Source organism: Hyperolius riggenbachi, chromosome 2, assembly GCF_040937935.1.
Source record: "Hyperolius riggenbachi isolate aHypRig1 chromosome 2, aHypRig1.pri, whole genome shotgun sequence".
NCBI classification, from domain to species: Eukaryota; Metazoa; Chordata; class Amphibia; order Anura; family Hyperoliidae; genus Hyperolius; species Hyperolius riggenbachi.
The window spans coordinates 281,888,723-281,910,470 of NC_090647.1; the positions used below are offsets into that span (position 1 = coordinate 281,888,723).

The 21,748-nt window shown below is 48.3% G+C and overlaps 1 protein-coding gene across 1 annotated transcript in view; it reads left to right on the forward strand.

The window, feature by feature from the left end:
* Positions 1-702: 702 nt before the first annotated feature.
* Positions 703-21,748, forward strand: part of PITHD1 (PITH domain containing 1) — a 30,667-nt gene continuing 9,621 nt past the window's right edge. Inside the window, exons 1-3 of the mRNA XM_068265389.1 lie at positions 703-948; positions 13,408-13,451; positions 13,548-13,625. Coding sequence (XP_068121490.1) covers positions 757-948; positions 13,408-13,451; positions 13,548-13,625 — 314 coding nt within the window. The 5' untranslated portion in view covers positions 703-756. The remainder of the gene's footprint in view (positions 949-13,407; positions 13,452-13,547; positions 13,626-21,748) is intronic.

Genomic DNA, 21,748 nt, shown 5'->3' on the forward strand with positions numbered 1-21,748 from the left:
AACCTATACTGGGGGCACCTATGGCTGACTAACCTATACTGGGGGCACCTATGGCTGATTAACCTATACTGGAGGCACCTATGGCTGACTAACCAATACTGGGGGCACCTATGGCTGACTAACCTACTGGAGGCACCTATCGCTGGCTAACCTATACTGCCTATACTGGAGGCACCTATGGCTGACTAACCTATGGCTGGCTAACCTCTACTGGAGGCACTTATGATTGATTTTATTAATCTGATCAGATTGGTTAGGAGAGTTCTCTCCATTAATGGTCCCAAAAGATAATTTCTGATCATTCATAGAATAATCAATTATAAATGATTGTTTGGCAAATTGCATCATAAGTGGCCACCTTTAGCTAAACGTGTGCAATATCTTCCATAACGTCATCAACTTCTGCTTCAAATAGCCTAATTTTCCAACAGCAGAAACGGAAGAAATAAAAAGTAATATGTTTCTTAACCAATCCTTACTTGTCAGCTCTGCTATCAATTGTAAAATTGGTCGGTGATTGGCAATAATAATTGAAAGCGTGTATGTAGCAAGCTTTACAGCCAGCACTGTTACACCATGTAAAAGTACAATGTTAAGTAATTTTACAAGAAAAGAATCCTAGACCTGTGAGAATCCCTTTTGACTGATTAGAAGCCGCTTTTCCGAATGAGAGCAGTAAGATGGCGGGGTGGCACGTGAGTCGGTATAGACGTATCGGGAGCAGCAAGATGGCCGCGCCGTGGCTGGCAGGCAGACATGTCACACGGGCACAGTCATGGAGGGGGCTGCTCTTGCTCCGCTGAGAGGTCTGATGCACCTGAGCGCGGTGTGGAGTACGGGCTGTACCAGAAGATTGACCTGGAAAAACTTCAGTGCCTGAATGAAAACCGGGAGGGGAGCGGCAGGACAGTGTTTAGAGCCTGGGAGGAGCGGGGAGACCGAACTCGGGTAACTGCAATGCTCCTCATTGTTACGGGGTGCTGAGTCATTGTACTATGGTGACTTTTATGCCGTTAATATGAATATCCCCCCCCCCCTGTGTGGAATACTAAAGTGTCTATTCACAGCGATGTGGTTTGTTGTTTGCAACACAAAGTTTCATCAAACATACATACATACATGCATGCTGTAGCAGTCGCTTAGTATTGAATTAACATTAGTATTGGATTAACATAGTGTAGTTCTTCTCAGGGTGACCATTATTATGTATTATTACTTATATAGTGCCAAGTTGCCAACATCTTCTGCAGCACTGTATTGAGTATATAGCCTTGTTCCTCAGAGGGACTCACAATCTAATCCCTGCCATTGCCATAGGAACATATTAGTCTTGGGCTAATTTTAGAGGGAAGTCAAATAACTTATCTGCATGTTTTTGGAGTGCCCGAAGGATAATATACAAACTCCGTGCAGATAGCGCCCTAATGGGGACCCAACGCCACCATGCTGACGAAGCAGTGTTCTTGTGTCCAGTCCCATTGATATTTTACAGCAGATCCTCAAAGTGTTTTTTGGGGGGGGGGGGTTAGGGGAGGTCAGATGGCTTTCTGGCCACTGGCTCCTTTTATTATGGTCAAATGCTTTTTTGCTACCTAGCAGAAAACGTTTGGGAGCGTTTCTTGTTGGTTCAACGTTGCATTGCGTTTGAGTCCCTAGGAGGTTGTGGAGCTGCATGTGCAGCTAGCGCTAGACGGAGCAGTGCTTTTGAGCGCTGCTAGATTTGGGTGCAGCCGGCGCCACCATAGACTATAAAAGGAATCACAACTGAGCGACGCTCAGTGAGTAATGTTGGCGCCGTTAGAAGACGGAGCCGAAGTTGCTTAAAAAACACAATAATTTGGCCTCCAGCGATCGCTGGAAGCCAAATTATATAATCCCCCACTATCCATGGCAGCCTGGAGGGGGAATAGTAATTAACACGGCCCGGACTTGTGCAGAAGCAGGATCAGCCATATACCGGCTGTGTCCTGTGCCCAAGTCTACCGGCGCCGATTTCAAATGTATGCGCGCTAGAAGCTATGTGCGGTATTGTGGAAAATTTTATTGACCCTGGTGTGAGTGCAATTGATGGTAAATGCATTGTGAATGCTTCCATTCATTTCAATGCAGGGCGCAGTGGATCATGGCATTAAACGATGAGCCAGATTTTTCTGGATGGACACCGAAAAGTGGGCATGGCCATGACGTAATGATGTAACAGCGAGGCATAAGAAAGCAGTGTTTCCGCCATGATGTGGTGAAACGAGGATTCTCATCATTGGTGTGCAGAAACTGTGTGATGCTATTTATTAGTATACCGTAACCCCAAAGCAGCAAATATAGCCAACTATGACCATTACATAATAAATGCAGCAACAGTTACCCCAGACACCAGAAAATAATGCAATGTGGGCAACATGACAGCAGAAAATAACGCAATGTGGGCAACATGTCAGCAGAAAATAACGCAATGTGGGCAACATTTCACCTGCAAAAAAAAAAAAATGTACTCACCTGACAGAAGTCTCCTCTCCCGGCGGCGGCGCGCAGCTCCACGATTACCTTCCTGCAGCCAGCCGAAAGTCCCGTGCTGACATCTGACCAGGTGCCCCTGTGAGCAGAGCGGGGTGGGGGCAGAGCTTCGGCTATTCCCTCGGCAGGCATCGGCTCCTCTTGTTCGCTGAAGAGAATCGGCTCTTAGAGCCGGCTCGTTCGTGAACGAGATGGCATGCGGAGTTCTCGGCGGCAGGGGTTGTTAATTAGTGATGGTGGCGGACACCGCACGCGTGCCCACAGAGACGGCTCCACGTGCCGCCTCGGGCACGTGTGCCATAGGTTCGCCATCACTCGTATAGGGGGATAAAAGAGACTGAAAAGCCCTCCTACTAATAAGCAAAGCTTGGTGAAATTTGCCTTCTTAAAGCAGAAGGAAATTTGCAATAATTCAGCTATAAGTGAACATTTGTGGTTACCCACAATGCTCCACTACTGAATATGCAAATTATCCCTTTTTGCCCTTGTAAATACTGGTCCAAGCCCTATCCCATACAGCCATATCAATCCTTGCCATGTACTGATGAGGGCCAAAAGCCTGAAACAGGCTGTCTACATGTGGGGTTGATGTGGCTGTGTAATATTTAAAGCTATAGGCTTGCTATACACCAGCGGTTATGGATGCTTACAGGGGCGAAAAGGGATAATTTGCATATTTATAACCACAAATGTTCACTTATAGCTGAATTATTACAGTTAACAGCAAAGCGCTAGGGGACCCAGAAGGAAACCTCATAGGGAACACTTCGGCAGTCACATCATCCTCTACAGCCCGAATTGTTGTGATTGGGCAATTAATGTGGAAATTGTTTACTACAACCTATCTGAAACCCAGTAGTTTGAGATGGTGCTGTCCATCCACCAAGTCACGTTAGTCTAATTTCCCTATGAGTTTTCCTGCTGGGTTTCCTAAACTAGACTAGCAGTAACAAACAATACAGCCATCTGTCAAATGTTCTTGTGAAACTGCCAGGTGTTCTGCGAGAACTTTGCATGGGCAGTTGGGTGATGCCTTTCTGTGCCCTGCAAGTGCATTGATGCGACGTGGGTGATCTCCTGTTGTGCAGTAAGTGTACAGTGTCAACTTCTGTTACACATGTGGTTACAAACACAGCCATTTAGTTGCATTGTGTAGCAATTAGTAGTGATGCTCGGATGTGCCTCATCCACGAATTCGGAAATCCGCGTGGTTGAAAAAAAAAATCCGCATTCAGCCTCGCCGCATGCGGATTTGCGGTCGCGTCCACGCAACCACGCGGATTTTTTTCCGTGAATGGCGTAATCACGTGTGGATTCACGCCCGGAGGCGGATTTTCTTTTAACGTTAATAACAAAGCCCCCATACATGCTACAGTCCCCCAAATAGCATGGATTATCGAGGTGATAAGGGGCAACATAACTTCAACATAAAAAATTCCCCCAAAATTTTTTTTTCTAGAGAAAATGGATTTTAAAGTGAAATCAACACTTTAAATGGGGCTATTAATTGGTAATAAGTGGTTTTAAAAAGGGATATACGCGTTAAGCAGTCAAAGAGGTGAAGGCGAGTTCCAATGGCACTTGGCGGCGAAGGTACCGCTGGAGGAGGATGAGTGGCTGACGGCAAAAAGGCTCCAGAGAGGTTTTTGTAATTTTTGTTTTTTTTTGCAGCAATTAGCAATGACATCGCAGCAGAGTTGCCAGTGGACACGGGCAGTGTGAACGCAGAGTGCAGTGGTGGTAGCGACTGAGTCAGGAGAAGGACTATGCGGGCGGTCAGTTCAGCAGCACAGAAGGACCACGGCAACATACTGGTGGTAGTAGTAGCAGCACAGCGTCATAGTGCTGGCCAAAAAAATTAAATGCACCCGGTGACCCGGGCAATGTGAACGCAGAGTGTAGTAGCGACTGAGTCAGGAGGACAAAGCGGGCGGTCAGTTCAGCAGCAGCAGCACAGTAGTAGTAGCACAGCATCATAGTGCTGGCCAAAAAATTAAATGCACCTGGTGACCCGGGCAGTGTGAACGCAGAGTGTAGTAGCGACTGAGTCAGGAGGACAAAGCGGGCGGTCAGTTCAGCAGCAGCAGCACAGTAGTAGTAGCACAGCGTCATAGTGCTGGCCCAAAAATTAAATGCACCCGGCGACCCGGGCAGTGTGAACGCAGAGTGTAGTAGCGACTGAGTCAGGAGGACAAAGCGGGCGGTCAGCTCAGCAGCAGCAGCACAGTAGTAGTAGCACAGCGTCATAGTGCTGGCCAAAAAATTAAATGCACCCGGCGACCCGGGCAGTGTGAACGCAGAGTGTAGTAGCGACTGAGTCAGGAGGACAAAGCGGGCGGTCAGTTCAGCAGCAGCAGCACAGTAGTAGTAGCACAGCGTCATAGTGCTGGCCAAAAAATTAAATGCACCCGGTGACCCGGGCAGTGTGAACGCAGAGTGTAGTAGCGACTGAGTCAGGAGGACAAAGCGGGCGGTCAGTTCAGCAGCTCAGGAGGACCATGGCAACTTACTGGTAGTAGTACCATAACACCAAAAAATTAACCAAGGTAGGCACTAGGCAGGTAGTAAATGTCTTTATAAAGGCAGGCATAGTTAACAACAGCACATGCAGCAGCCACTTCATGTCCCCCTGTGTCCGACAATAGGGGCCAGGAACTCACCTTCCACCCAAGCCTGGTTGATTTTCAGGAAGGTGAGTTTGTCCACAGAGGCGTGGGAGAGCCGAGAGCGCTTCTCTGTGACCACGCCACCGGCCGCACTAAAGCATCTCTCTGAGAGGACACTGGAAGGAGGGCAGGATAGGAGTTCCAGGGCGTACTGGGAAAGCTCGCTCCAGATGTCCAGTCTCTTGACCCAGTACTCCAAGGGGTCCACGGGGCTGTCGGTGTCATTGAGCCCGCTGGATGACCCCATATAGTCAGACACCATGGTGGTCAGTCGTTGCTTGTGCTGGTTGGTGGTGGATGCTGTGGCGGGCACCTCTGTTCTGGGCTGCTGCACTGCATACAGGCTCTTGCTTAGGCTCTTCAGGTCTCCGGGGCGCCAGTTGCTGCTGCTGCTGCTGCTGCTGTTGGTTGTTGTTGTGCTGCTAGTGGCAATGGCAGGCACCTCTTGCTGGCTTGGCAGAGCAGTTACAGTGGGGGTGGAAGGCTGGGGGAATGCTTCCAGTAGTCTGCGCACAAGGGCCTCCTTCAACTCCCTTGTGCGTTGCTCGGTGGTGGATGGCGTCATTAAGTCTCCCAGCTTCCCCTTCAGACGGGGATCAAGCATCAAGGTAATCCAGATGTCCTCCCTTGAACGCATCTGGATCACCCGGGGGTCCCTGCGAAGGCAGCACAACATGTGCACAGCCATGGGAAACAAGTGGGCCCTGCCAGCAAGATCTTCCTCGTCCTCGCCATTGTCCCATAACGCATGCCTGTCCTCTTCCTGTGCCATGTCGTTGTCCTCCTCAAACCGCCATCCACGTACAACGCCTGCTGCACTCTGCTCCTCCTCCTCATTCAGGTTAGGGACCTCCAACTCTTCCACTACCTGCTGTGAGCCCTCCTCTGAGCTGGACTGTGCTGCCATCTGCTCCTGTTCTTCCAACTGCCTCAGGGCTTCATCCCCACGCTCAATTAAATTGTCCATTGCCTGCTCCAGTAGACAAACCAAGGGCACCCACTGGCACACAGAGGCCCGCTCCTCACTGACCATCTTGGTTGCCTCCAGGAAGGGACTCAGCACCAGGCATACTTGCTGCATCAGTGTCCACTGAGTGGCAGTAATCATGGGGACTTGCTGGTTGCTGGGGACACTTGGGTCTAGCATGTAGGCCCTAAGAGCCAGCCTGTGCTGACACAGCCGCTCCAACATGGCCAGAGTCGAATTCCAGCGAACTGGCATGTCGATGATCAGCCGGTGTTGTGGCCTTCCAGTTGGCTGATGGTGTAATGGTTAAGGGCTCTGCCTCTGACACAGGAGACCAGGGTTCGAATCTCGGCTCTGCCTGTTCAGTAAGCCAGCACTAATTCAGTAGGAGACCTTTGGCAAGTCTCCCTTACACTGCTACTGCCAATAGAGCGCGCCCTAGTGGCTGCAGCTCTGGCGCTTTGAGTCCGCAAGGAGAAAAGCGCAATATAAATGTTATTTGTCTTGTCTTGTCTTGTCTTCCATACTGCTGCTGTAAGGTGGACAAGAGTGCAGAGGCAGTGGCTGACAGGCGGAAAAAGCGTACCACCGCCCGGGCATCCTGCAGCAGCTCGCTCATCCCCTGGTAGGTGCGCAAGAAGCGCTGCACCACAAGATTGAGCACGTGGGCCAAGCAGGCGATGTGCTGGAGGTTTCCCTGCTGCACTGCTGCCACCAGGTTGGCCCCGTTATCGGCTGCCACATACCCCACTTCCAGGCCTCTGGGGGTCGGCCACCTCCGCTCCTGCTTCCTGAGGGCGGCCAGGACGTTGGTGGCCGTAAGCCTCTCCTTCCCCAGGGTCACCAATTTTAAAAGGGCTTGGCAGTGCCGAGGTTTGGCGCTGCTGCTGCCGAGGCGAGCTTGCTTTCCGGGTGCTGAGGGAGTGTCGTGACAGGACCCTTCTGCATCCCCCCTGATCCCGCGTGGTGGCACCACTAGCTGGGCTGATGCGCTCTTGTCCTCCCTCCCTTCCATCAGTGTCACCCAGTGGGCCGTAAAGGACAGGTAGCGACCTGTCCCAAATCTGCTACTCCACGAGTCCATGGTCACGTGGACCCGCTTGCCCACAGAGTAGTCCAGGGAACGGGCCACGTTTTCCACCGCAAACTTGTGGAGTGCTGGGATCGCGCTCCTGCTGAAATAGTGGCGACTGGGGACTTGCCACTCGGGGATGCCAAATTGGAGCAGCGTCCGCATGGCGCTCCCCTCCTGCACCAGGGAGTAGGGAAGCAGCTGTGATGCCATGGCCCGGGCCAGCAAGCCATTTAGTTTGCGGATCCGCCTGTGGCTTGGAGGCAGAGGCTTGGTCAGACCCTGAAAGGTGTCGCTCAGCAGGGTCTGACGACGCTGGGATGACTTACTAAGTACTCTATTGTCTTCCGGTACTACTATTGCCTATCTGTTAGCCTACATTACTGTATATCTTGTCTTGTGTACTACTTGAGCTTGTATGTGCTAAAAATAATTCCAGGTACAAACCCCTGTACTTGGCCATTAAACTTGATTCTGATTCTGATTCTGATGCAGGGGAGACAGAGGAGAGAGACGAACACTGGCTGCCAGCCTCAATGTCTGTGTCCTGAGCAGCCGAGGTGGAAGAGCGCTTGCGTGCTACTACTGCTGCTGCTGTGGAGGATTCACGACTCTGAGGGAGGGAGGATGCTGCTGCGCTGGTGGGCCTTCTGCTCTCAGGAACCCCTGCCAGCAGTGCCTGCTTCCTCTTAAAGTCCGCATACTCGCGGCAGTGGCGGCTTCTCAGGTGGCCCTGGAGGGATGAGGTACCCATCTTGCTCAGACTTTTCCCACGGCTCAATCTTTTGCTGCATAACCTGCACACCGCATACCTTTTGTCATCAGTACATTCCTCAAAGCAATCCCACACTGGTGACTTTAATTTACTGCGGTCCCCACTAGCAGAGGGTGCAGAGGAGCAATGTGTGGTAGTAGTTGCCGGGGGTTGCATGGTGGTGGTGCCGGCTGAAGCAGTGTCCTGTCTACTTCCTCCACGCCCACTGCTGCCGATGCCCCTGCCTGACATATGGCGATATCCTTGCCTAGGCCGAGGTGACTCGTCATCCTGCTCTGCCTCTGACCATTCTTCCACGGACTCAGCAGGCTGCACATAGTTAGGGTCCACAACGTCGTCATCATCAGCAGCATCATCATAATCCAGCTCTTCCTCTGACTCCCCCGCCTCCTCTTCTGTCCCTACATCCCCAGACACAGACCCCTCTTCTTCATCACCAGAACTCAACAACGCTTGTGATTGTGGCCCGATCTCAATCTCTGCCACATCAGTCCCCAGTAAGTCCTGAGCTTCTTGCATCAGCAGGTTCCCAGATGCCGGACTGAGGGACAGAACGCTGTCATCCTGGGAGGGCTGCTGACCAGTGGGTGCTGGGGTGGATGTCACAAGCGTGGGATGTTGGCTGCTGCTGCTACTGCTTGGAGTGGTGCTCACAGTAGAGGTCTGGGAGGAAGTCATGATGTCCATGAGTACGTCAGGTTCCATTTGCTCAACCACCACACGGGGACCAGAAACTTTAAAATATTTGGACAATGGCGTCCGCTGACTCGGCCCAGGCTTTGCTGCCCCCCTTTCTGCTGCATCACGACCACGTACAGCTGGGCGTCCTCTCCCTGGACGTGGAGCAGTCCCAGAAGTGGCTGAGGCAATTGAACTCCCTTTCCTCTCACCCTGCGAAACCCTGCCAGACATGTTGCTAGTAATGAATCACTGGATGCAGTGGGCACAGTACAAGGTCACTGAAGGATGCAGTGGGCACAGTACAAGGTCACTGAAGGATGCAGTGGGCACTGGATATACAACTAGGTCACTGAAGGATGCAGTGGGCACAGTACAAGGTCACTGAAGGATGCAGTGGGCACAGTACAAGGTCACTGAAGGATGCACTGGGCACAGCAGTGGGCACTGGATATACAACTAGGTCACTGAAGGATGCAGTGGGCACAGTACAAGGTCACTGAAGGATGCAGTGGGCACAGTACAAGGTCACTGAAGGATGCAGTGGGCACAGCAGTGGGCACTGGATATACAACTAGGTCACTGAAGGATGCAGTGGCCACAGTACAAGGTCACTGAAGGATGCACTGGGCACAGCAGTGGGCACTGGATATACAACTAGGTCACTGAAGGATGCAGTGGGCACAGTACAAGGTCACTGAAGGATGCAGTGGGCACAGCAGTGGGCACTGGATATACAACTAGGTCACTGAAGGATGCAGTGGCCACAGTACAAGGTCACTGAAGGATGCAGTGGGCACAGCAGTGGGCACTGGATATACAACTAGGTCACTGAAGGATGCAGTGGGCACACAAGGATGTCACACTGTGTAATGAGATGCTCATATGCGAGCGAGCGAGCAGTGGGCACTGGGCACGGCACAAGGTCACTGACAGAATGAATGAACAGCGCTGGCAGAGAGTGGCGGCGCCGGCGGTGTGACTGGCTGCCTGCAAATAGTACAAGTGTATAACTGTCACTGGAATATACAAGTGAACACTGCAGCTGCACTAACCTGCCTGCCTGCACTCTACACACAGATAATCCCCACTCCCACTACACTGCAGCACTGAACCTGCCTGCACAGCACTACACACAGTTAAATAATCACTAGACTCCCACACTCCCACTACACTACACTGACTACAACTAACTACAGCAATCACTCACTGACTAGCTAACTGTGTACAGTATAAGAGCAGTGTTAGCAAAAAAAACGCTTTGTTTTTAACACAATAAATGCACTTGCTCAAAGAACAATGGCCTGGAGATAATCCTCTCAGCACCACAGTCTAGCAAGGACAGAGCTTTTCCATCATGGCCGCCGCTTTATATTCAGGAGGGGAGGGCATAGCTCCCCTCCTGTGATTGGTTGCTAGGGCCTGGCTGGGGCACTCTGATTGGCCTGCAATGTGTCACTTCCGCATAGTTTGACACATTTCCGCAAACCATGACTTCAGCACCGGGTTTCACGAGCGTGAATGCGGATTTCTGTCCGCATTCACGCGAAGCCGAAGTAGATTTTCGTGGTTGAAAATCTATTCACGGATTTTCGTGTCCGAGGCGGAATGCGTCAAAATGGTCGTGAATCCACGCGTAAGCGTGATCACGACTTGGCGGTGAGCACCACTGGCAATTAGATGGCACACATTGCTCGACAAGCTTACCTTTCAGACATGAACTAATAGTTCCAATTTCTAACAGCACTTTATAAATAGTAGGCAGGCTAACTTATAAATTCTAACAGGCTGTTGTACAGAGAATGTGACCACTAGTGCAAATTTTTCTGACTTGTTTGCACATTGGACCAAATGTGCTTCCTGCAGAGCTTGATTGCTACAGTTCCCAGCTGCATACAATCGTGCATGTAAGATGGTCCGTGTCAGATAGTGCTTTATCATTCTGTGTCATCACAGGCATGTGTAACTGAAACTCATTGTTTCAGAACCATGCATGGAGGACATTTTTGTCAGACAGTGCTGCTCTTAGCCCCCTGTCAATGCTCACGCTCAGAACCCTGGGCAGCTCAAATAATGTTGCCCAGAATTCTGGGCATGCACATTGGGTAGAAATTTTCTATACTGTACTACATCACCATGGGTCACCATGAGCTTGCTGGTTAGTCTGTACCTCTCGGTTTACAAGCCCTACTCCATAGAGCCAAATTAATCCATGCCATGCACTGATGAGGATCAAACAATCCGAAACAGTCTGTATGCATGTTGGATTATTATGGCTCTGTACAATTTAACAAGCTGACACATCATTGCAATCCAGCGGTTCTGGAGGTGTGTTTAGCTTCTAAGGGTACAATGGTTAATTTGCATATATTCAGCAGTGGTGCTCTGGGAGACATCTCGAGCTCACTCCAACCTGAATTATCGCAAATTCTGTTTTAGGAAAGCAAATTTTTGTTTTTCTTAACATCTTAGTAAGGGGGCTTTTAGGAGCATTGTAGTCCCTTACACACTCCAATGAGTTCTGGGTCACCATGAGCTTGCTGGTTAGTCTGTACCTCTCGGTTTACAAGCCCTACTCCATAGAGCCAAATTAATCCATGCCATGCACTGATGAGGATCAAACAATCCGAAACAGTCTGTATGCATGTTGGATTATTATGGCTCTGTACAATTTAACAAGCTGACACATCATTGCAATCCAGCGGTACTGGAGGTGTGTTTAGCTTCTAAGGGTACAATGGTTAATTTGCATATATTCAGCAGTGGTGCTCTGGGAGACATCTCGAGCTCACTCCAACCTGAATTATCGCAAATTCTTTCTGTTTTAGGAAAGCAAATTTTTGTTGTACTACATCATACTGTGGGTAGCGCAAAAATGTGCTCCTTGGGAAGGGGAAACCTCTGGATCCTTAAGAGGCTTCTCTCATCCTCCTCCAGAGGTGCATTAGCTGGGTCAGATCGGTCTGAGCAGCGGGACGGTGCTAGTGTGCATGCGCTGGAAGCCCACTTTTTGAGGTCCCTGGAACGAGGTGATGTATGAGACGTGAAAGCCTCTTTAGGATCTAGAGGCTTCTGCCTCCTGAGGTAAGGATCTAAATTTGCCAGTAGGAAACCTCACATGTTTGCTGACTGTAAAGATGCCCACAAATTCATTACATTTAACTCTTGATAACTTTGCAGCCTTTTACAGACCCCAAATTTCCAGGGTAAGAAGGGAACTCCCAAGGTTAATTTAAGTTTTTTTAATAAACAGTCCCCAAGCCCCACTGCTTCCTGAGATAAAGTTAAGGGGGCCCATACCCTGGTCGATTTCAACCATCCATCGATCAATCGATTTTATAGAAGCGATCGATCAGAAATTGATTCTTTGGAATCAGCCAATCGATCGATTTGATCTATCTGACAGGATGGAAAATGCATCTGACAGAAACCTATCTGATGGTCGAATCTGCTGCAAATCTATAAGTGTATGGCCACCTTTAATATACCATCCCCATGGGTGGGAATGGGTATCTGAAGGTCCCCCTTATTATAAAGGGAGCTTTCTACTATTCCCCACCGCAATATGGAGTGCTCTTGAATCCTACCAAGGGTCCCTTAACCACTTGAGGACCCAGCCTTTACCCCCCCCCCCCCCTTTAAGGACCAGCGCTGTTTTAGAAGATCTGTGCTGGGTGGGCTCTGTAGCCCCCAGCACAGATCAAACAACAGGCAGAGCGACCAGATTGCCCCCCTTTTTTCCCCACTAGGGGGATGATGTGCTGGGGGGGTCTGATCGCTCCTCCCTGCGTGTGGCTGGCGGGGGGGGGGGGCACCTCAAAGACCCCTCCACCACAGGATTCCCCCCCTCCCTCTCCTCCCTCCCTGCCCCGGAGATCGGAGGCTGCACAGGAACGGATCTGTCTTGTGCAGCCTCTAACAGGCTCCTGCCTGTCATGTGACAGCGATCCCCGGCCGCTGATTGGCCTGGGATCGCTGATCTGGTACAACGCTGCTACTGTTAGTAGCGTTGTAAAAATGTAAACAAAGCGTATTACTTCCGCTTGTGTTTACATTTAGTCTGCGAGCCGCGATCGGCGGCCCGCAGGCTATTCACGGAGCCCCCCGCCGTGAATTGACAGGAAGCAGCCGCTCGCGCAAGCGGCTGTTTCCTGATTAAGTAGCCTGCAGCCGGCGACGCAGATTTGCGTCGATGGTCCTGCAGCTACCACTTTGCAGACGCGCATTATGAGTGCGCGGTCGGCAAGTGGTTAAGGCACATTTGACCAGTTGGTCAAATCCATGGAACAGGGATGACAGTGCAGGAACAAGGGGACAGGAAGGCTCAATAGAATACAGAGCCTTCCCTTTCCATAGGTAAGTATCAGATTTGTATTTTTTATTTTTGCTTTAGATTTACTTTAATGTTGAAAACACCATTCAAATTAATAAAAATATCTACCGTATATTAGCAAGACAAGCAGTAGGTGATAAGTGATATGGCTAAATCTAGCCTGCCAAATAATAATTGCCCACCAATTTTACACTTCAAATCACCATCCTACGACACGTGACAAAGATTAAATGTGGAGAAAGATTTATTGCAGTGAGATCAGTACTAATAGTAGTTATTGAATCAGGGAGCATACACAGTGCAGATCAAATACTGTAATAATGGCCCTCATTGTATATATAAAACATGAAAACTTTGACTTGGTTTCACTAAAACTGTTCCTTTGATTCTACCTTTCTTCCTCAGTTTGTAGAAAGCGATGATGATGAGGAACTACTTTTCAACATTCCGTGAGTATTTCTTCTGTACAGTTGCAATCTCCTAGTTAGTTATTTACATTGTTCTGTGTGGCCCATTGTATAATGTGCTATTTTGCATCTTGTTAGGTTCACAGGGAATGTAAAACTGAAAGGTATTATAGTGATTGGGGAGGACAGTGATGCACACCCTTCGGAAATGAGATTGTGAGTATGTTATTCTGTCCCTTAAGAACTGCACTTGAACAACCTGTTTTGGACTTAATAAACGTTTTTCTTTTTCAACTTTCTTTTAGTTACATTATTTTTTATCACAACAATAGATCAAAAACAAATAAGTACTGCATGTAGGAAATTGGGTTAGAAAATGGAATGTCATGAATTTTGAAGGACATGATCACGCAATAAACTTAGGCTGAGTAAAGGGATCAAAAAATCTTAAGTTCAGGGTCTTGCCCATAAAGTACACATAGTCTCACTACCTGGAAAACTCAGAGGACCAGGGACCCCAGTTGCTAAGGAACTTATCACGTTTGTTAAACTCATTATTTTAAAGCCTACGTAAATCTCGGCAGCAAAATTGTTTCTGTATAGCAGGTGTTTTAGAGGTGCACCCCCCAATGCAGAGTGAGCATTGTGTATAACTTTCCCATTTACTTATGGTTTATAAACATTGAAGGTACTTGAAGTAGTATTGAAGGAAGGTGGGGCTTATAGATGATTTAATAAACATTATTAGTAAAATGTACTAAAAAAATAGTATTGACTATTACTAGCCTGAACCCTAAATCAAAGTATAAACACCCCATTACTATAAATCTACATATTTCTGCCTTTTTGGGGGTAGTACAATAGGAACAAGAGGATCATGACTGGTCAAGGAGGGGTCAATACATGTCAGGGCTCTGTTGATATCAGCACCAAAGGTTGGTGTGGGTGCTCCCAGGGCATGGGATTAAGTGACATGGCTCTTCACCAGAGCACCCCACAAGGAGTGATGGGCCATCACTGCTAGGAGGTGATGGACGGCTTTGCTGGCTAGTGGCCACCAGAACACAACCCCAGGACTGTCCCACCGGTGATGTGAAAAACAGGAGGGCAAATCCTGCATTGTGGGAAGGTCAGGCTGGATGAACAGAAGGGAAGTACTGGCAGGAGTGGCAGGCAGTACAGATCAATCGGGATTTTATTATTTTTTAAGTCCCCATTTCTCCCCTTGTTTCTGTTAAGATTCATGCTCTGTGGGTAATATGATGCTAAAATCACTGAAACTAAACTGGACTTCTTTACCCGGGGTCACTTACTCACTGTCCTCCACTGCCTTCATTTTCCTTTCTGCCCCATCTGTCTCCATGGCATCTTCTCTTCTGGATTGCTGTGAGCCTGCGTTGTCCATCCGTGCTTCACTCGCTGTCACACAAGCCCGGGTTCATCTCCGGCACAATTTCTACTCTCACCTGCCAACTTCTGTTTAAATTGCATGGTGCTCACTTCAGCTGGCATATAGGAGAGCTTAGTGATGCGCCGTGGATAAAATCAATCTGCTGGTCGCATCAATAGAGGACTATTTTGTTGCACGAAAATGTGGAATCAGGGCTATTTAGTCCCCCAGAAGTGGTAAATTGCCACAGAACCCCTGAAGGCTCTCATGGAACCTTAGGGTTCCGCAGAACCCCAGTTGAGAAAGACTAGAGGGAAACACTAGAAGGGGTGGCTTGCAGGACGAACTAGACTGATTGGAGGGAAGTAATGGCAAGACTGCAGGGAAGTACTGACAGGACAGATCGGGGTAAGGGGCTGACTGGAAAGTACTGGCAGGTCGGATTAGACTGATAATACTGACTGACAGGCAGCAGGACTGACTGCGTAGCGAACCTGACAGGACTGCGACTAACAAGACTGGCAGGGCTGTGACTGACAATACTTACTAACAAATGACAGACTGACAGGGCTATAACAGACTGACGGGAGGAATGGTGTGGAAACACGTCAGTCATAAAAACAGAGCAGCACTGCACACTGTCTGGCTAGGGTTTAAAGGGGAACTGAAGAGAGAGGTATATGGAGGCTGTCATGTTTATTTCCTTTTAGACAATACCAGTTGCCTGGCAGCCCTGCTGATCCTCTGCCTCTAATACTATTAGCCATAGCCCCTGAACAAGCATGCAGCAGATCAGGTGTTTCAGTGGATCAGACTTATAAGTCTGATCTGACAAGACTAGCTGCATGCTTGTTTCTGGTTTTAATCAGATACTACTGCAGAGAAATAGACCAGCAGGGCTGCCAGGCAACTGGTATTGATTAAAAGGAAATAAACATGACAGCCTCCATATACCTCTCTCTTCAGTTCCCCTTTAAGTAATCTCCACCTGCCCCTCCTACACATAAAAAGGTCAAAAAGGCCTCGATTGTGTGCGCCGTGGTAACTGTTTTAGATTTCCTGATGACAGCCGGACCCCTGGTCAGCCTCCCCCAAATGTATGTGTACCCCAACCCCGGGCCCTTGGTGAGTGTTGCAGGCTCACCTGTCACGCCGGCGTGATTTCCAGCCTCCTTCTGTGACTGGCGGGGTTTTGGGTTTTTTTTTTTTTTTTTGCCACTGCAAGCATTTATACCATGTGACACTGCCGTATATACTGAAGTCGCTACATAAGCCTGCAACACTCACCAAGGACCTGGACGGATGACCACACACCCACACATTACATGTGGTGGCAGTACGATTTTGAATAGATTTAACTGTGAAATCTATTTGAAATCGGTGTGCAGAGTGTGTGCGCGCGATTCAGTAAGAGAGGAAGCTACATGATGTCAGATCAAGAGGTGTATGGAAACCTTTAGCTGAATTCCAGTCACCAGGTTAGCAGTAGTGGATTTGGCAAGGAGGATTGCTATGGAACAGACTTTGTTTATAGGTAAACAGAAGATGGATTAAAGCTGGCCGTACATCAATCAATATATGGTCAGATTGACCATTATTAAGACACATCCCGCTCTGATTGCATCTGATCAGAGAGGGATCTATTGCCTGTTCACACACAGTGCATACCAATTTCCATGAAATTTATTGGAAATCGCCCTGTCGCCGCATGTGATGTGTGCATGTGTCTGGGCCAGGCTGCCTCCAAAGTGTTAGCGTGCCCCCCACATCACCCCCCCCCCCCCCTCCTTCCTGTCCTGGCTCAGTGTTATGGCCCATACTCACGGGCTAAAATTGTCGCCGCAACACGCGGCGCGCGCGTGTTGCGGCGACAGGCCGCCCGTGAGTATGCGGCGTTGCACGGGCGCGCACCCCGAACTGTCGCTCATCGCTGATGTCGCCAGGCGATTGAACCGCTCAATCGCCTGGCAACAGTCGCCGCCGCAACTCCGCCGCAACTGTCGCTAGTCCGCGTGAGTATGGGGACTAGCGACAGCAACAAGATAGAAATACATTGGGTTTCCGGCGGGGGGAGGAGCAACAGCGACAGCTTCCGCCGCATCAGTTGCCAGGTCCCTCCGCCGTGTGTATGCGGAGGGACCTGGCGACGAGCTGTCGCCGGCCTGTCGCGCACATGCTCACGTGTGCTGGCGACAGGCCAAAACAGTTGCCCGTGAGTATGGGCCATTAAAGTCTCGCCTCTCTGCCAGCATGACTCCCCGCCTCCCCAGGTGTATGTCATTATTACAAGCGCCTGTACCGCATGACTAAGCATGTGGTGTAAAGTCACAACATGCACCAGTGTCACGGGTGCTCATGGTGATGGTGGACATTGGAGGAAACCAGGAGTGTCGGATAGGTGAGCCTTTAACCACTTGAGGAATACAGTCTTTTCGCCTTTTAAAGGGACACTTAAGTCAAACAAAAAAAAGTTTTACTCACTTGGGGCTTCCAATAGCCCCCTGCAGCTGTCCGGTGCCCTCGCCATCTCTCTCCAATCCTCCTGGCCCCGCCGGCAGCCACTTCCTGTTTCGGTGACAGGAGCTGACAGGCTGGGGACGCGAGTGATTCTTCGCATTCCTGGCCACAATAGCGCCATCTATGCTGCTATAGCATATATCATATACCATATAGCAGCATAGAGGGTGCTAATGTGTCTGGGAACGCGAAGAATCACTCGCGTCCCCAGCCTGTCAGCTCCTGTCACCGAAACAGGAAGTGGCTGCTGGCGGGGCCAGGAGGATCGGAGGGAGACGACGAGGGCACCGGACAGCTGCAGGGGGCTATTGGAAGCCCTAGGTGAGTAAAACTCATTTTTTTTGTTTGACTTAAGTGTCCCTTTTAAGGACCAGAGCCTTTTTTTCCATTCAGACTGCAGCTTTCACGGTTTATTGCTCGGTCATACAACCTACCACCTAAATGAATTTTACCTCTTTTTCTTGTCACTAATACAGCTTTGATTGCTGCTGCGAGTTTTAGTTTTTATTATATTCATCAAAAAAGACATGAATTTTGTCAAAAAAATTACTTTTTTAACTTTCTGTGCTGAAATTTTTCAAATAAAGTAAAATTTCCTATACATTTAGGTGCGAAAGTTATTCTGCTACATGTCTTTGATTAAAAAAAAAAAAAAACCATTCAGTGTATATTTATTGGATTGGGTAAAAGTTATAGCGTTTACAAACTATGGTGCCAAAAGTGAATTTTCCCATTTTGAAGCATCTCTGACTTTCTGACCATCTGTCATGTTTCATGAGGTGCTAAAATTCCAGGATAGTATAAATACCCCCCAAATGACCCCATTTTGGAAAGAAGACATCCCAAAGTATTCACTGAGAGGCATGGTGAGTTCATAGATTTTATTTTTTGTCACAAGTTAGCGGAAAATGACACTTTGTGACCCAAAAAAAAGTTTCCATTTCTTCTAACTTGCGACAAAAAAAAATGAAATCTGCCACGGACTCACCATGCCCCTCTCTGAATACTTTGAAGTGTCTACTTTCCAAAATGGGGTCATTTGTGGGGTGTGTTCACTGTCCTGGCATTTTTGGGGGGTGCCTAATTGTAAGCACCCCTGTAAAGCCTAAAGATTCTCATTGGACTTTGGGCCCCTTAGCGCAGTTAAGCTGCAAAAAAGTGCCACACATGTGGTATTGCCGTACTCAGGAGAAGTAGTATGTGTTTTGGGGTTTATTTTTACACATACCCATGCTGGGTGGGAGAAATATCTCCGTAAATGACAATTTTTTATTTTTTTTTACACACAATTGTCTATTTACAGAGATATTTCTCCCACTCAGCATGGGTATGTGTAAAAATACACCCCGAAACACATTACGCTACTTCTCCTGAGTACGGCAATACCACATGTGTGGCACTTTTTTGCACCCTAACTGCGCTAAGGGGCCCAAAGTCCAATGAGTACCTTTAGGATTTCACAGGCCATTTTGCGACATTTGGTTTCAAGACTACTCCTCACGGTTTAGGGCCCCTAAAATGCCAGGGCAGTATAGGAACCTCACAAATGACCCCATTTTAGAAAGAAGACACCCCAAGGTATTCCATTAGGAGTATGGTGAGTTCATAGATTTTTTTTTTTTTTGGTCACAAGTTAGCGGAAATTGATTTTAATTGTGTTTTTTCACAAAGTGTCATTTTCCGCTAACTTGTGACAAAAAATAAAAGCTTCTATGAACTCCTCATACTCCTAACGGAATACCTTGGGGTGTCTTCTTTCTAAAATGGGGTCATTTGTGGGGTTCCTATACTGCCCTGGCATTTTAGGGGCCCTAAACCGTGAGGAGTAGTCTGGAAACCAAATGCCGCAAAATGACCCTTGAAATCCTAAAGGTACTCATTGGACTTTGGGCCCCTTAGCGCAGTTAGGGTGCAAAAAAGTGTCACACATGTGGTATTGCCGTACTCAGGAGAAGTAGTATAATGTGTTTTGTGGTGTATTTTTACATATAACGATGCTGGGTGGGAGAAATATCTCTGTAAATGACACATTTTTGATTTTTTTTTTAAACACAATTGTCCATTTACAGAGAGATTTCTCCCACCCAGCATGGGTATGTGTAAAAATACACCACAAAACACATTATACTACTTCTCCTGAGTACGGCGATACCACATGTGTGACACTTTTTTGCAGCCTAGGTGTGCTAAGGGGCCCAACGTCCTATTCACAGGTCATTTTGAGGCATTTGTTTTCTAGACTACTCCTCACGGTTTAGGGCCCCTAAAATGCCAGGGCAGTATAGGAACCCCACAAGTGACCCCATTTTAGAAAGAAGACACCCCAAGGTATTCCTTTAGGGGTGCTATGGGTGATCAGAGGGAAGGGGGGGGCAGGATCAGTGTGCTTGGTGCAGACTAGGGTGGCTGCAGCCTGCCCTGGTGGTCCCTCGGACACTGGGACCACCAGGGCAGGAGGCAGCCAGTATAATAGGCTTTGTATACATTACAAAGCCTATTATACTAAGTACATGGGGCGATCCGGGTGCTAGTAACCCGCCGGCGCTTCCGAACGGCCGGCAGGTTACAGCGCGAGGGGGGCGGAGCCAGTCGCCGGCGGCTGATCGCGCCACAAATGACGCGATCGCCGCATAACCACGCCTGCCGCCGCCGATGGGCGTATTGCGGTCGTTTAGGCCCAGTCTTTGCCGCCGCCCATCGGCTGGGGGCGGTCGGCGAGTGGTTAAAGGGAACTAAGCACCCTTTCTTTCACTGGAGTTTATCCTGGCTATCGGAGCTGCCATGTCCCCAATAGCCCCCCCCCCCCCCCCCCCGGATCTGTTGCGGTAAGGGGGCCACACTTCTGTATTCAGTGCTGAAAAGTTTTCTTCTTGCTGTGGCTAGACAACTCTTTCTCATTAAATGCATGCAAATGAAAATAGGCTAGTTAGGTATGGACTGTCAAGTTATGATTTTGGCCTTGAGTTCATAATGCAGTTGTTATATTGCCCATATACTTTTAGAGATGTTTCATAAGCTCGTCTTGTTGCTGAACCAGTTGGTGCATGTTTCTAGAATCTGTTGTTTGCTTAGCAAAGTGTCATCCTTTTACCCTAAAGTAATGCGGTGGACAAAAAGTGAATCAGTTTTGCACAACAGAAATACTTGTAGAGCAAATGTATGAAGTTGTTTTCCAACTGCGAATCCTGATACCACCCTGGCAGTCCAGAAAACACCTATGTAAACTGAATAGATTAATTGCAGAATTGTGCTAATTTTCATGTGCAAGCTTGAACAAGAATTACCGCCATTACTTCATATGATTGTCCCATCTTCAAGCTGCATGAATACCATTAAAAGTGTGCATAATTCTGCATCAACTTTAGTCAAACTGCATCTCATTTACCTTCCCCGGTATACAGGTATTAGGCAGTGTGTCATCCTGAGACATCCCTACCTCTTTGAGCTGGGAGGGTTTAAGTGTAAATCTGGTTAAAATGACTTAAGAGATAAGTAATCAAAAGCAGCATATATCAAATGTTGAAACTGAGAAGTTTTGTGAAAACTGCATTCTCATTTTGAATTTAGTGACAGTAGCACATTTCAAAAATGTTAGACACTTGCAGCAAAGACAGGTGTAATGGTAAAAAAACAAAACCAGGGCTGTGGAGTCGGTCCAAACATCATCTGACTCCTCAGTTTATGAAATCACTGACTCAGACTCAGTGCCCAAAATAGCTTTGACTTCGACTCCTTAGGCTAAAACTTACTAGGGCTGTGGATTTGATACAAAAATCATCCGATTCCCGACTCCGACTCCTCAGTTTATTACACCACCAACTCCGACTCCTGGTACCCAAAATTGCTCCTACTCCTCAATCACGACTCCGACTCCACAGCCCTGAAAAACCCAAAGAAAACATGCTTGGACTCACCATCTTTACATGCTTATGTAGGCAAGAGAGAGATTGACCTTAAAGGATACCTGAAGTGAGAGGGATATAGAGGCTGCCATATTTTTCCATTTAAGCAATGCCAGTTGCCTGGCTGTCCTGCTGATCCTCTGCTTCTAATACTTTTAGTAATATACCCCTGAACAAGCATATGAAAATTGGGTGTTTCTGACATTGTCAGATCTGACAACATTAGCTGCATGCTTGTTTCTGGTGTTATTCAAACTCTACTGCAGCCAAATAGATTAGCCAGCCTGCCAGGGCAACTAGTATTGTTCAAAAGGAAACAAATATGGCTGCCTCCATATGTCATTTTAATGGACATGAAAGTAAAGATGAATGGATAAGCATTTGGAATCGGGTCCCCAAATGCTCAAACACTCTCCATACAATGGAGGCAGCATATAAGGTGCTGACCAGATGGTATTTGGTCCCTGTCAGGGTTGCCAAGTTACATGTGGGAGCCAACCCCTACTGTTTCAGCGGCTGTAGAGCACATA